This window comes from Halichoeres trimaculatus, unplaced genomic scaffold, assembly GCF_033239565.1.
Source record: "Halichoeres trimaculatus isolate MK-OKI-2021-1 unplaced genomic scaffold, fHalTri1.1 fHalTri1_scaffold_19, whole genome shotgun sequence".
NCBI lineage: Eukaryota > Metazoa > Chordata > Actinopteri > Labriformes > Labridae > Halichoeres > Halichoeres trimaculatus.
The window spans coordinates 2,465,761-2,480,057 of NW_027437197.1; the positions used below are offsets into that span (position 1 = coordinate 2,465,761).

The 14,297-nt window shown below is 42.5% G+C and overlaps 1 protein-coding gene across 1 annotated transcript in view; it reads left to right on the forward strand.

Annotated features, from left to right (window-relative positions):
- fhip1b (FHF complex subunit HOOK interacting protein 1B) overlaps positions 1 to 13,930 on the forward strand; it is a 30,589-nt gene extending 16,659 nt beyond the window's left edge. The window contains exons 7-12 of the mRNA XM_074695378.1: positions 1,845 to 1,924; positions 2,023 to 2,192; positions 2,305 to 3,696; positions 6,298 to 6,476; positions 6,782 to 6,944; positions 9,304 to 13,930. Coding sequence (XP_074551479.1) covers positions 1,845 to 1,924; positions 2,023 to 2,192; positions 2,305 to 3,696; positions 6,298 to 6,476; positions 6,782 to 6,944; positions 9,304 to 9,614 — 2,295 coding nt within the window. The 3' untranslated portion in view covers positions 9,615 to 13,930. The remainder of the gene's footprint in view (positions 1 to 1,844; positions 1,925 to 2,022; positions 2,193 to 2,304; positions 3,697 to 6,297; positions 6,477 to 6,781; positions 6,945 to 9,303) is intronic.
- Positions 13,931 to 14,297: the final 367 nt, after the last annotated feature.

The window sequence follows — 14,297 nt, forward strand, 5'->3', positions numbered from 1 at the left end:
CACGTGAGATATATAGAATGACTATATACTAGGAGAGGAGAAAAAAGTCGCTTAGAGCGCGGTCACACTGGCCATCCAAATCGTGCCGTGCCTAAGCCCGATTGCCCCCCTGCAGCGCTGTTCCCCAGCTGGAGAGTACGGCCGGCGGTCACACTACCCCTATATGAACCAGACTTTAGCGGGTATCAGACACGCGCACAGCCCGCCTACGTCATCGTGAAGCATTTGTTTACATGAAGCACGATCTCATCAGAGTCAGCACAATGAGACACAGAGAGCACTGCGACAACTTTAGAGACTTTTGGACTTATATTAAATCGTTTTCGCCCGACACAGCCCTCTAACACCACCGCTTTGTTTACAATGACTGTAGAGAGATGCGCTCGCAGTGGTTATACGTAATGGATCACACACGCTGTCCGCATGCTTGTGCTCGTGCATGAAGTAAACCGTGCCGAAGCCCACCTCTTCGAAGCGTGCCGAAGCACGGAAGGGAATCGTGCTTGAGCACGGCACAGTTGAGGTCACACTGGCCATTCCAAACGTGCTTTACGGCTGAAGTGTGCTTAGGCACGGCACGATTGGCCAGTGTGACCGCGTCCTTAAACGTCTCATCAGTCACGAGTTGTGGGTTCCCGGGGCTTGTTTTCTAGAGTGTACTTGCTTATTGGTGTTTGCTTTGCCGCCTGTATGATCCCTGATTCTTCTCCCAACTGTCCCCATTGAGAAACAAACGCAAAAAAGTTTTTGAGTTTCACTTTCTCTTCTCTGCGTACCCCCCCCCCCCGTTCAGTCACGGCAATCAGCTGAGCACTGCTCGAAACACGATGGGTTAGTTTGATGCTACTTTACAGCTGAATACCAAAATACTGCAAGCTGGGATATTATAGGAAAACAAAGCCAAATCCAATACAATTCAACCTGACCCCAGGCTAACAGGCAGAAGTCAGCAGAGTCCTTTCAGCATGACCAACATTATCCAGGTAGCTGCTTTATGAATGTGAAAGTAATATTATCTCCAACTTTAGTTCATGATATTTTCAATGTGTAAAATAGTATAATATGACATAATCAGCCAGCAGAATAAATCTGAATGAATTATTTTACTGGAACTAAAAATATGTTACTACATAAAATTTGGTTTAAAATAAAAGGTTTGCTAAACTCTACCTGATTGAGATTTTCCACTTTTTGCATTTAAATTTTAAAAATCCAACTGAAAGGTGTGCTCAAATCACTGCACTGATGTAATTTTATGCATCAAAGGGTTAATATTAACATAGTGATTTAGAGGAGAAATCAAGATATCGAGATATAGCCTAAAAAATATTGAGACATTGGATTTTGGCCACATCGTGCAAGCTTTAATTCAGACCTCATTTTTCTCTTTAAACAACTTAAAACAAGACATTTTTCTAGACTGATCTGCTGAATGTGGCTCATATTGAGTATAATAAGACATTTTTTTAATGTAAAACAAGACAAAAACACTTGATAAGATTTATTTTTTGCAGTTAGCGTCCACTCTGAGGCTTCTTTAAGTCCTCCTCACTCCTCCTAACAGTTTTTCATCTTGGGAGCTCTATCAAAGCTTACCATACACACCAACTTTATTTTCAAAGCTCTTTTTAAAACAACCACAGCTGTAAACAAAGTGCTGTACAGGTAGATAAGAATGGAAAAGACAAACAGACACATAAAAGAAAACATAATAAAAACAATCATGAAAGAAAATAAAGGGAATAAGATCAGGCAAAGAAACTAAGTTGAGGTTAAAAGCCAAAGAAAAAAATGGCTTAAGATGCTTTAAACACCCCTGAGCAGTGTGTCTCTTTGTGTTGCAGCTCTGTATGGTTTCACTGAGCCTCTTCAGGACTCTGCTCTCCCTGAACTGTGAAGACATCATGCTGCAGCTCGTTCTCAGGTACGTCTGAGCATCAGGAAGAGCTGATCACTTCATTTCAGACTGAACTCTGCGAATCCAAACATCAAACTCTGGTCGTGTGTGTTTTTACCTGCCAGGTATCTTCTGCCCTGCACCCATGTCATGCTGAGTCAGCGCCGCGCTATCAGGGAGACCGACATGTATGGGAGGTCAGCAGATAAGTTCCTGTCCCTGATCCCTGAGTGCTGCAGGTTCAGCGCAGCGCCCTCTGCTGAGCGGGAGGAGGAGAATCCATTCTGGGGTAAAGGTGAGGAAAAGAAACAAAAAGTGTAAAAATAACAAAAATAATCTGTGTTCTGTGAGTTTTTAGATTTAATCTCTGGCTCTGAAAAGGAAACTGTTTTTATTTTGTTGTCCAGTGCTGAACAGTCCAAGCGCAGAGTCCCCAGCTCCTCCCAGACCCAGTACCCCGTCCCGCTTAGCCTTCTTCATCCGCCAGCCCAGCATCGGAGGTGGACTAGGAGGAGGCGCTCCCTCCACTCCAACCAGCATGGAGGCCATGCAGTCCGCTCCTGGCTCCCACCCTCTGTCCCCCGACAGCCCCATGCACCCCCAGCTCCCCCACACAGAGAGTCTGGACTGGGACTCGGGCTACCTGGAGTACCTCAAAGACGCCCGCTGGGGCATTGAGTTCTGCTCCTGGGCCTGCCGTGACTGGTCGGCGCCCTACGATGGAGAAAACCCCTCCCCTCACACGGTCCCTCCGCCTCCCCCACCCCCGACCTCCAACCCCTCCATGGCCATGTTCCCTGAGCACTTCTCCCTGCAGCAGGGAGGGAGCAGCAGCACCCCTCCAGGCCAGCAGAGGGCGGCCATTGTGGCGGCGGCGCGGTCAGAGTGGAGCAGCTCGGAGCGGGACAGCGGGGAGTGGGACGTCACGATCGGAAAGAACAACTGCATCAGCCTCACGCCGCGCTCCAAGAAACGCAGCCTGCAGAGGGAGGAGCTTCTGCCAAAGCCCGTACCTCGCCTCGTGCCCTCCTCCTCATCCTCAGCTGCTCCTCTCTCCGCCTCCCACGCAGCCTCCCCTCCTGCTCCTCACATTCCAATGTCTGCCATCACTGTCAGCTACCAGGCCATGTTCAACGGGACGATGAGCGGCGACGGCTGCTCGGACAATCAGGACCGAGGACTGGAGGTGAAGAAGGTGAAGAGGGACCTAGGGGAGCAGCAGTATTTGGATGAAAACGCCAACCAGAACGGATCCCTGGTCACGTGTCCGTCTCAGAGCTGCACCGCGCTCACTCAGTCCATCTTCAACAGCAGTGACATCAGCGACGCCAACTCTCTTTGCACCAACCAGATCGCCTCTCAGAGCTCCGTCACCCAGCAGCCGTCTGACTCCAAACTGCTGAGCGGCGACAGCTCGAACCCACGCAGCGCATCCTCAGAGCTTCCAGAAGTCAATCAGTCGCAGCAGTCTGTGGAGAGCCTGATCCAGGAGCTGCTGGAGCAGGCGCCGGGGGAGCCGCAGCTGCCCGCGGACTCCAACGGGCAGGGCATCAGCATCGAGGCCTTCACGCGGGAGCTGAGCGAGCTGGAGGACAGGGTGAAGGAGCGCAGCAGGGCCGCCTGTCAGCAGGAAGACAGCGCCAGAGACGCGCTGACGGCTGAGCGGCAGGAGGAGGAACAGCAGCTGTCGGCGGCTCTGGAGGCGAAGCTGACAGGAGACGCTAAGGGGGAGGGCGCCGTGGTGGGGCTCTGCAGTCCTGCCAGACCTCTCAATCAGCCTTCCTCTCAGCCGTACACAGGTGAGACTCACATTAACGTCACTCCAAGTCTGCAGAGGTGTTCAGACCCGCTGAGGAGCTCTTCAGAGCCGTGACAGATTTCTGAAAAGAAAGCTGCTCGATGAGAGGAGATGACCTTCAGGGATTCATCAGAATGAAACAAGCTAAAGAAAAAACAGTTTCTGGTTTTAGATCTTTAGGCAACAGATTACATTTCCTTACAGATACCCATGTCTGCCAGGGAAAAAATGAAGAAATTAAAAAAAAGGTCTAAATTATGAGACAATAAAGTCAAAATAATAAGACAAAGTCAAAATTTTGATATAAAAAGCCATAACTATGGGATGAAGTCAAAGTTATGAAATTAAAAAAACAAAATGATATAAAAATGTCAAAAGTATGAGATAAAAATGAGATAAAGTCAAAATTATGTGATAAAAGGGCTAAATCATAAGATTAAAATGAAATAGTCAATATTTTTAAATAAAAAGTCAAAATCAAGATATTAAAATAAAAAAATTATAAGATTAAAGTCAATACAATAAAACAAAAAAATTTGAGTCAAAAAAGTCAAAATTTTGAGTTCAAAAATGTAAATCATGATGTAACAAGCTTAAAATATTGAGATTGAAATGAGATAGAGACGAAATTAAGAGATTTAAAGTCAAAACTATGAGATAATTTAATCAAAATAATAAGATTAAAATGAGATCAAGTCGAAATTATGAGATAAAAAGTCAAATTATGAGATAATAAAATCGAATTATGAGATTAAAATGAGATAAAGTCAAAATTTTGTGATGAAAAGTCAAAATTATGAGATTGAAAAATTGAAATTATGATATGAAAAGCTAAAATATTAGATAAAGTCAGTTATAAAATGAAAAAAATCCAAAATTATGATATAAAAAAGTCAAGATTATGAAATTAAAATGAGATAAAATTGAAATTTTGAGATTAAAAGTCAAAATTATGACATAATTAAATCAAAATAATAAGGTTAAAATGAGATTAAGTCAAAATTATGAGATACAAAGTCAAAATTATGAGATAATAAAATCAAATTATGAGATTAAAATGAGATAAAAATCAAAATTTTGTGATGGAAAGTCAAAATTATGAGATTAAAAGTCAAAATTATGAGATAAAAACTGAAATTATGAGATTAAAAATTGAAAATATGAGATAAAAGGTCAAAATTATGAGAAAAAAAAGTCAAAGTTATGAAATTAAAAAATGAAAAAAATATGACATAAATAGTCAAAATAATGAGATTAGAACGAGATAAAGTCAAAATTATGAGAAAAAAAACTCAAAGACCAATTAATAGCTCTAAACTGAAGTTTGCTCTGGCTGCTGAGTTATTTGATTTCATTATTTCAACTTTTTCTAATTTTGATTCTTTTAACTGGCAGAAATGGGAATAAATAAAAATATATTGCAGAGAAGTTCAGGATAGGATTTAAATAAATCTTCTTACTGGATCCTGCACCTTTTTTTTCTAATCACAAGAGTCACTTCATCAGATCCCCTCGCTGTTTGTCTTTTATGTTCTTGAAAAAAATGTTAATTTTTATTAACTTTATTAGAATTTTTAAAAACAAACCCTGAAACTGTCTCATTAACAGTAGACCTCTTTGTTTAGCTCAGTGTCTGACTTGAAGCATTTTAGGATTCTGTCTGGACGAACACCTCAGCTCTGTTTTTAAACTTAAATCAGTCGAGTGTGTTTTCCAAACTGGAGCAGATCGTCTCGCTGTGACCTGTTGAAACTCATCCATCCTTCATGACGTCCTCTCTGTTTGACTGCTCTGTATCCAGGTCGTCCTCTGTGCTTATTACAGCTGCAGGGATGCTGAGCAGTACTAAAACGTCTGATTACATCACCCCGTGCTTTCTGTCTTTATTGGCTCCGTGTTCATTTTAGAATTCGATTAAAGACGGCGCTGAGTGCTTGAGAGGCTCTTAATGACTTTATCTCATATCACAGACCTCTTTCACGGGCACTTAGCTCCCAGCTCTCTGCCATGTAACAAAAACTCATCCTGGATTTTCTGCAACTTAGACTGGAAGTGATGGAGCCGTGCTGCTGGGTTTCCCCTCAGATCCTGGTTTTTAATCAGAGGACAGGTTTAGATTCAGCCTGTTCCTCCTGTGATCCTTCATCTGTGGGTTATTTCTCCTGGTGTGTCCCTGGTTTGGCTTTTTACCTGGTGTAATCCAGGATTTAAAATAATATGAGCATAAAAACATGTTATTGAGAAACATTATTGCTCAGTATCCGTGGATCAAAGAGGAGAGAAACAGATCATCTCTGGGTTTGTGTTTCTGAATAACGTTTCCAGCAGCAGCGAATAAATGAAATAAACTCCTTCATTGGAGCCGTTCAGTCAGAGTCCTGAGGTGATGAAGGATAATAAGCGCGCTCCACATGGCGCTGACTTTAATTGTCCCCGTTCCTCCACTTTCTCTGGGTTAGAGCTCCCCGCTGCCCGCTCCACGCCCTGTCAGCTCCAACGCCACATCACTCATTCTACAAAAGGCTCCTAAAGACTTCACCCCCAGCTCTCAGCTGTTTCCTCACCCCTCCATCCTTCTCTCCTTCTCTCCTTCCCTCTGCAGGTCCGTTCATGGTGGTTCTGTTCGCCAAGCTGGAGAACATGCTCCAGAACTCTCTGTACGTCAACATCCTGCTGACGGGCATCGTGGCCCAGCTGGCGTGCTATCCTCAGCCGCTCCTCCGCTCCTTCCTGCTCAACACCAACATGGTCTTCCAGCCCAGTGTCAAGTCACTGATCCAGGTAAGGCGCACCTGAAGTTGGGTTAGTGAAACACTCAGGACGGAGCAGATGGGAAAGTTTATCACACTTCCTGAGGCTTTTGTTCCTGGACCGTCCTCTTCCAGCCCACCTCACTTCTGTGCCGACTTCTCTTCCAAAAACTCCAAAGCGGCCCCGTCAGAAACAGAAAAGCCTTTCGTCTGGGTTTAAACTGAATTAATCTGCATGTTTCAGAGCTCTCTCAGTGATGGGGAAGATTCAGCTTCCTTTAAAAACACCTCAGCGCCTGCTTTCCTCTGACTCCTCTTCCCCTCCTCTCACCTCAGGTTCTCGGTTCTGTGAAGAACCGCATCGAGGCGTTTGCAGCCTCCCACGAGGACTTCCCTGCCATGCTGAAGAAAGCCCAGCATTACCTGGTGGCTCGAGGCAAAGTGGACTGGTCAGACTCGCCTGCAGGAGTCCCGACCCTGAGGCGCTCCGATTCCCTGGGTGAGGAAACGAGGAGAGGAGCGAATGAACAAACAGAGAGTGTGAAATCAGACGGGCTCTGGAGAAAAGTTTCTTTGGACAAAAATAAATCTGTTTACCGTCTTTTTTGACAATGAGACGGACAGGGATGGGTATTGATAAGATTTTATCGATAATAACGCCCTTATCGATTCCTCTCGTGAATTTTCTTTGTAGAAAAAGTAGCTTTACAGTTTTTTGGGGTCAAAAACATTAAATTGAGTTTATAAGTGAATAAAAATGTAGTTGGTCACTGGATTTGGATGTTTCTGGACGTAAACATATAAAAATAAGGAAAAATATCACGCCATGTGACATTGACACAAGCAGGCCATCTAGTGTCTCGAAGTGGTCATTGCACTATTTTAAGTTGTTAGGAACCTTGCTGTGATTATTTTGACATTTGGGGTTATAAGTAATTTTAACAAAGCCTATCTGTGATTAAATTTGAAAATCTATTCTGAGGCCGAAGTAATACCAATGTATGCTAGCCGCTTGCATATCAATACGATTTCCCATATACGTTAGCATCGAGCTAGCACTATTTTGTTTATATTGTTTTTGGTAAATAAGGAGATTTATACCATGCCTAGTGTATTAATAGGAGAATCTGACTTTTCTTGGGAAACGTCAGCTAACTGCTAAGCTAAGGTAGCTGCAGTAGATTAGTAGACGTATGGTCCAGCAGCTCTGGCATAATGTAAAGAATTGATAAGGGAATTGTTAAACAAAAGAGCTATTTCCTATTGATTCACAACAGATACCAGGTGTCAATTCCTATCGCCAAAGACAGATTAGAGTAAATTTTCTGCCCTTTTTTTCAGTTTCTGTGCCGGGAATCATGACAATTCAAAATGTTCAAAAATGTTTGAAAACAAGTCATTTTACTATCCCCAAAAATCTGTTTTTTTTCGTTCAGTTGGTATAAAAAAAAGTAAAAAGCAAAACATTGGAAAACAGCTTGGTTTTTGTTTTTTTTTCCTTTTCGAAATGAAAACAAAAAATGAAAATGTATTCGTTTTTTAATCTTCAGTTTGATAATTTAGATCAAATAAAGAGACGTTGAATTACGGGCCATGGGCTGATTCTGGTTTCTAAATATTTAGGCCCTGTTTACACGACAACATTTCATCTGAAAACGCTAAAACCCAGTGAAAAAAATCTGCGCTGATGGACTGAAAACGCTGTAGTAAGCATGCCAGGCCTGTAGGTGGCTCTATAACTGTCTTGTCCAGAAGCAGCTTTTGGTAGATCTCCTCTGAAGTAGAGTTGAGCCGATCATCTGGTGTGTTGGTGAATGCTAAGTTCAAGAGTGGAGCAACAGATGCTCATTTTGTTAAAGACAGTCACAGATTCAGCACAAGAACAAGCTCAACACGGTAGTTTGCGACAATTGCAACAACGGTATTGTTGTCCTGTTGGATGCGCTAGCACAGGGCGGAGTGTGACGTCAGCGTTTCCATTGAAAACGCCGGCTTACTGTTTACGCTGCAACGGTGGTGGCAGGGTTTCAGAAAAATCCCACTCTGGAGGCAAATTTTCAAAAGTTTTAGGTTGGCTGCAACGCCGTTTCCGTTTAAACACGAGGCGGAAACACTACAAAACGTTTGCGTTTCACCTTAAAACCATTGTCGTGTAAACGGCCCCTTAATTTCTCCGATCATTGCAACCAGGAAGTTGTAGCTTCTCTGTCAAAAGAGCGTAGATGAAGCTGGTTTGATGGCAGTTGTACTTGTGATGATGAACAGCTACGTTTGATTTAAAGTAGCCAAACGAGTGACTCTTAAAGAGGACGACATGAAAAAACGAAATAATCGTCAGAATCTTTCAGGTCTGTTCATTTCTTTTAAAATACGCCATGTTTCTCGTTAAGTTGTTGAACATTTGGCGTATTTCAGAAGGACATGAAGATATCCACTGCCCAATGAGCTGAGGGTGCTGCAGTGCCCCCTGGTGGCTGTGGGTGGATTGTTTGTTTTGTCAATATTCAGATTGCAGTTTCCTGCTGACAGTTCTGTGAATTATGTAGTTTTCTGCCTTCGGTTAATTTTTTTGTTTTCATTCCAAAAAGGAAAAACTGATCCATAAGTGAATATCACTTGAACGAATGATACATGAGATGATTCCCAAAGTCTGCTTTGTTTGTTTTCTTAGATTCAGCTCACACTACAACTTGTTAAAATATTTGTATTTTAATATTTTTTACAGTAAATTAATGAAATATTTTTTCAAAAACATTAAAAATATTAAAAATATTAAAAATATTTTAAAATATTTTTTTTAATATTTCAAGGGATGTTGGTCGTTGATTTAACGTTTTCTGAACTTTTTGTCCCCCCAGTGAAAAGTCGTAAGCCGTCCCTCGGCGACCTCATCCTCCGTCACACCAACAGCCCGACGCGAGCCCGGCACGCCGCTCAGCTCGCCCTCGCACACGTACGGGACGGAGGCCAATCACTGCACAGCGCTCTCTTCAGGGGCGGCAGCGGAGGTGGCGGCGGGGCGTCCGGCCTGGAGAAGCAGGCAGAGGCTCTGCGGGTGAAGAACGCCGTCTACTGCGCCGTCATCTTCTGTGAGTTCCTCAAGGAGCTGGCTGCCCTGGCTCAAGAGCACGCCGTCAGTCTGCCTTTCCCTCTGAGCCAGGAGGAGTAGACGGTAAACTCCGCACGCAGCTCCCAGACGCCATTTCTCTCCGTTTAGGCTCTTAAAGAGCGCCGTAGGATCCCGTCACACGAGGACACACGAGGACTGAGACTCCTCTGTCTCTGCAGCGAGGAAAACACCTTTTCTACCAAATGTTACAGACACCTGAGAGACTGGAAGACTCCTCCTCACCTGTAAACTCTGCATATCATGTGTTATATCTACATCCTGCTCACAGAGCGCTGTGGGAGCCTGTACATACACGCGTGTTGGTATCATGTGACTGGGTTAAGCCACAGGTGGTAGAAATAGGCGCACGTCCTGGTGCTAGTCGACAGTCTCATCCTTTCAGTTTGAAGCTCGTGCTCTCAGGCGGCGGAGAGGAGAAGGATCTGTCCTCGGCAGAAATCACCACACCAAAAAAAGGTTCAGCAGGAAGACGATGAAAGCCTCGGTCGTTTCAGTTCACCTCGCAGCTTTTTTTGTTCTCTTTCAAGGAACGGATGAAATAGAAAAGCCGCGGGGAGCCGAATTTTTTCCTTTTAGCTTCTGAAGTGTCCATTTAATTTCTAAAAGCTGCACGGCTGCAGAGACCTCGATGAAAACTGGAAGAAAAGCGAGTCAGGGCCACTTCCTCTTTCACTAATTGGCACAGACACAAGCAGACTGGAAACGTTAGACGCCATTTTTTTCTCTTCCTTTGAAATGTGTCGTTTTTTTTATTTGCACCATTTTTCAGACATATCACATGTGAGAGCAGGTGTGTGTGTCAGTGTGAGTTTGTGTGTGTGAGTGTGAAGCCAACTCTGGAGGCCGTCAGAGCCGCTCACCTGTTGCCATGAAAGCAGCAGCGGCGTTTGAAAAGGCAAAGCTGCTTTTTGCATTTCACACTTTGTGTCATAAGCGCCAGAAAAGACGTTTTTATTTCCCTCTTCTTCTTCTTCTTCTTCTTCTGTGAAGCAGAGAAACCGTTTCTGTTTTTTGAACTGACAGTTAAAAAGACCTCATGAGGCGTTCACTGACTCCTCTTAAAGACGGTTTGTTTGTGAGCTGAAAAGTGAAGCTCGTCGGAGCGAACTCCATTTCAACTTTTGTCACTTTTGTTTTTTTGCGTTTGCTGTAAAATGTTTCCTGTGAGTGAGAAAAGCCAAACTGAACACGCAACAGTAATAAGCTGCTATTTTTAACACTAACTCCCCGTTTTTTAGCGGTTGAGCTGCTCGCAGAGCTTCATTTGATCGGTACCAAGTGTAGATGTTTGTGTGAGGATGAGGAGGAAGCAGCGCCGTGTCGCAGCCGCACAGCGTTGAAGCTTTCTGCCCGGAGAAACCTTTCTGATTTGGGATTTTCTTTTATATTCTTGTTATTTTTTTGTGTTTTGGTGAAATCTGGAAATTTTAAGGAGTAATTCTGCGGCCGTAAAGTGAAGGAGAATCTGTGAATCCGTAAAAAGGATAACCTCGCTTTGAGTGGAAGTGATTTTTCAGCACACACTCGCCGCGCGCTCTCTCCACGTTTCTGGCAGGAGTTAATCTGTTAAAAGCGCCGCCATCCTGCGACGCTTCGAACACTTTCACATCTTTTCCTCTCAGAGTTGAGTCTCCCTCAGCTTTTCAAAGCCATAAATCGTGGTTTTTGTGTTTGTAAATTTCCATCACTGCTGTAAATCACTTTTCTATGAGATTTTTAGACACGTTTTCTAGCAGCTTCCTCGGCTGTTTTTTAAAAGCGTTAGTTTAAGAGCTCCTGCATGCAGCGTAAGGCCAGGTTTATAAGCAGATCATGATAAATAGTGTAGAGTAAGTTTTCTTTGGTTTAGAGGTGACCCTGAAATCACTCCCGTGCTGCAGGTTGAGGGGATTCGAGAATTCACGTCTGTGTTTTACCCACTGCCATCCGTCCGTCCGTCTGTTCACCTCGCTCAGCCGACGCTCAGCAGGAGATAAACGTTGGAGCAGAGAAACAGAGAAAGAAAAGCCGAGTCTCTGTCCTCCTGGTGTTTTTACAAACCGCTCTGTTTCTGAGTTTCTGAGCTGCTGGTGAAACGCTCAGACGCTCACTTCTCGTTTTTCCCATCGCTGAGGAACAAAAGAGTTTCATTCACCAAAGATAATCTCTTTCTCTGTCACAACACCTGAAGCGATGATCGTCTCTGTGAAAGAAAACCAACAAACTTTACTCATGCAGCGAAGAAGAAGTGCCAACGCTGACTTTTAAGAGTTCAGAGGCCAAACAGAAACTCAGTCCATAAAATTTACAAGTTTTCAAGAAAAAAGGGAGATTTAACTGATGTGGTTGGCATTATTTTACTTTAAGCAGCCAGTCTTTACATTTTTAACAAGTTCATTTCTATAAGCATTAAGATTTAAATGAGATACAGTCAGAAATAAGTCGTCTTCATGGAGGAACAGGAAGTTATGACACCAGTAGTTGCACTAGGAGAGGAGGTTTTAATGTTTATCCTATCACATATTTATTTTAGGGATGCACGATATTGGATATTTTGCCGATATTTAGCAACTCTTTTCGCCAATACCGATATTTTTTCTGCACACGTAATTAGGGATAGACCGATTATTGGCCAGGTTGATTATCAGGGCCGATATTTGGCATTTTGAAGCATATCGGCATCTGCCTTTTTTTTTTATCCGACCGTAGATAAGAAACAAATTTCAAACAAATTCTAAGATAAAAAGTCAAATTATAAAATACTAAGTAAATAAATAATGATAAATTTGGAATAAAGAATAACACAGTGATATTTAATTCATAAGAAGTCATAAATATTTGACATTTAGAGACAATAAGTCACAAATTAGTGAAAAAGTTGAAAAATATATGAGCCAAATCATGAGATTAAAAGTCAAAATCCCACAATGAACAGACATTTTTAAATTGTAAATAATAAATGATGATAAAAACTTCAAATTGAGAGACAGTAAGTCATAAATCAGATAAAATGTCACAGTTACAGGAAGAAAATTATAATAAAATGTTAAAATGTCAAATGTTGAACTCATTACTTGTAAACGCTGGAATAAGAAGCTGAATTTTTGAGACATGAAAAGTGAACTTTTGTCGACCTTTAACTCAGATATTTAACAGATAATCTCATTATTATTATATCTTTTTTTCATAGTCATGTCACTTATTTAAAAAACAGGAAGTGACATCAGAATCAGCCAGTTTTCCCACTATGTTCATCTCTAATCATAGGATTTCACATCCTTTAAATCACGAGTGAGGAGTTATTTTCGGTTTTTGTGGGACGCTCGCTTCTGCGGCTGTCGATCGTTTTTACTGAGAAGAAGTGAAAAATGAAACCAGACTTTAAACTTTGACGTTAACTGACAAAAACGGTTTGTAAACCCAAAGCTGAGCTCCGTGTTATTTTATTCACTGTCACCGTTTATTTTTTTTCTGTGTTTGATTTCCTCCGTCTGTTTCCAGCAGACGCACTTGAACGCTTTGAGAGACGTGTCAAAAACAGACTCCTGACGTGGTCTGTGTTCTCCACTCCTCGTGTCACTCTGAACGCAGCACGTTTCCTGTGGTGTGTGTGTGTGTGTGTGTGTGTGTGTGTGTGTGTGTGTGTGTGAAGGTTGAACAGAAGGAAAGCAGAATGCCAAAGTGTTCACCTGTCACTTTATTTGGATCATTTGGCTTCGATTGGCTCTTCCACTGCCCGACATGCCAGAAAACACGTGTGCCAAACGAGGCTTCAGCTTTCACCACACGGTTTTTATTTCTGACGATTTCTGACGTTTGTTTCCTTCCACAGAAAACGTCTCAGAGACTTTTTGCGTCGTTTGAAGGGATTTTGTTTCTCGTCAGTTTTCTCTTGGTGCCATGTTTGAATCTGATTCTTTTGTTTTTGCTTTAATCACAGAAACTTTGTGTTTGAGCTTCGACTCCTTCACCGTCTGATTTCTCCCCTGTGATCTATGCAAATCATACTCTGGTGTCCCCCTCCTCCTCCTCCTCCTCCTCCTGTTAGAGGCTGAAAGATGATGTTGACTGATTTAACGTGTAAATACTGTAAAAAAAAAAGTGACGGGTGGAGAAATGCAGAGGTATAACCAACAGGACAGAATGAAAATCATGCTCAAAGTAATGTAACGATGAATGTTGTCAGAAATATTTTTCTATATTTTGAAATCATTACGAAAAAAAAGGAGAGAAATACAAAGTGGGAAAGCTGTAAGAAGAACACTACAAAGGGAATGTTTTTATTAATTTATAAATTCTTTGCCTAGCAATACTGCCTTTGTCCCCGTGTCCTTTCTTTGTGGTGGTCCTGTGGTGTCCCTCTACTGGTCAGGGGGTGTATTGCAGTTACCTTTATTTTTTCCTCTTCACAACGATGGGTTACAGAGAATAATTCAGCCCTCTGAAGATTATTTCCAACATCTCTGGTTCCAAACTGAAATGAAGAAGAAACAGAAAAATTAGCTGAGACCAAAACCTTGTAGGGTAGAGGTCGATCGACGTAAACCATGACATTCAACTCTTTCATTATTTTGAATGAGTTTGTCCATTTCTTGCCCCAAAGGTGTAAAGTTTTCTGCTTTCTCATCATGTTGAACATGATCAGAAGTATAGATTTAATTAATACTTGGAGTTCAATATTCAGGTTGATAGGCCAAGGGTCGAATTCAGGTTTTTAAGAATAAGAAAATGAGCTTAATTCAG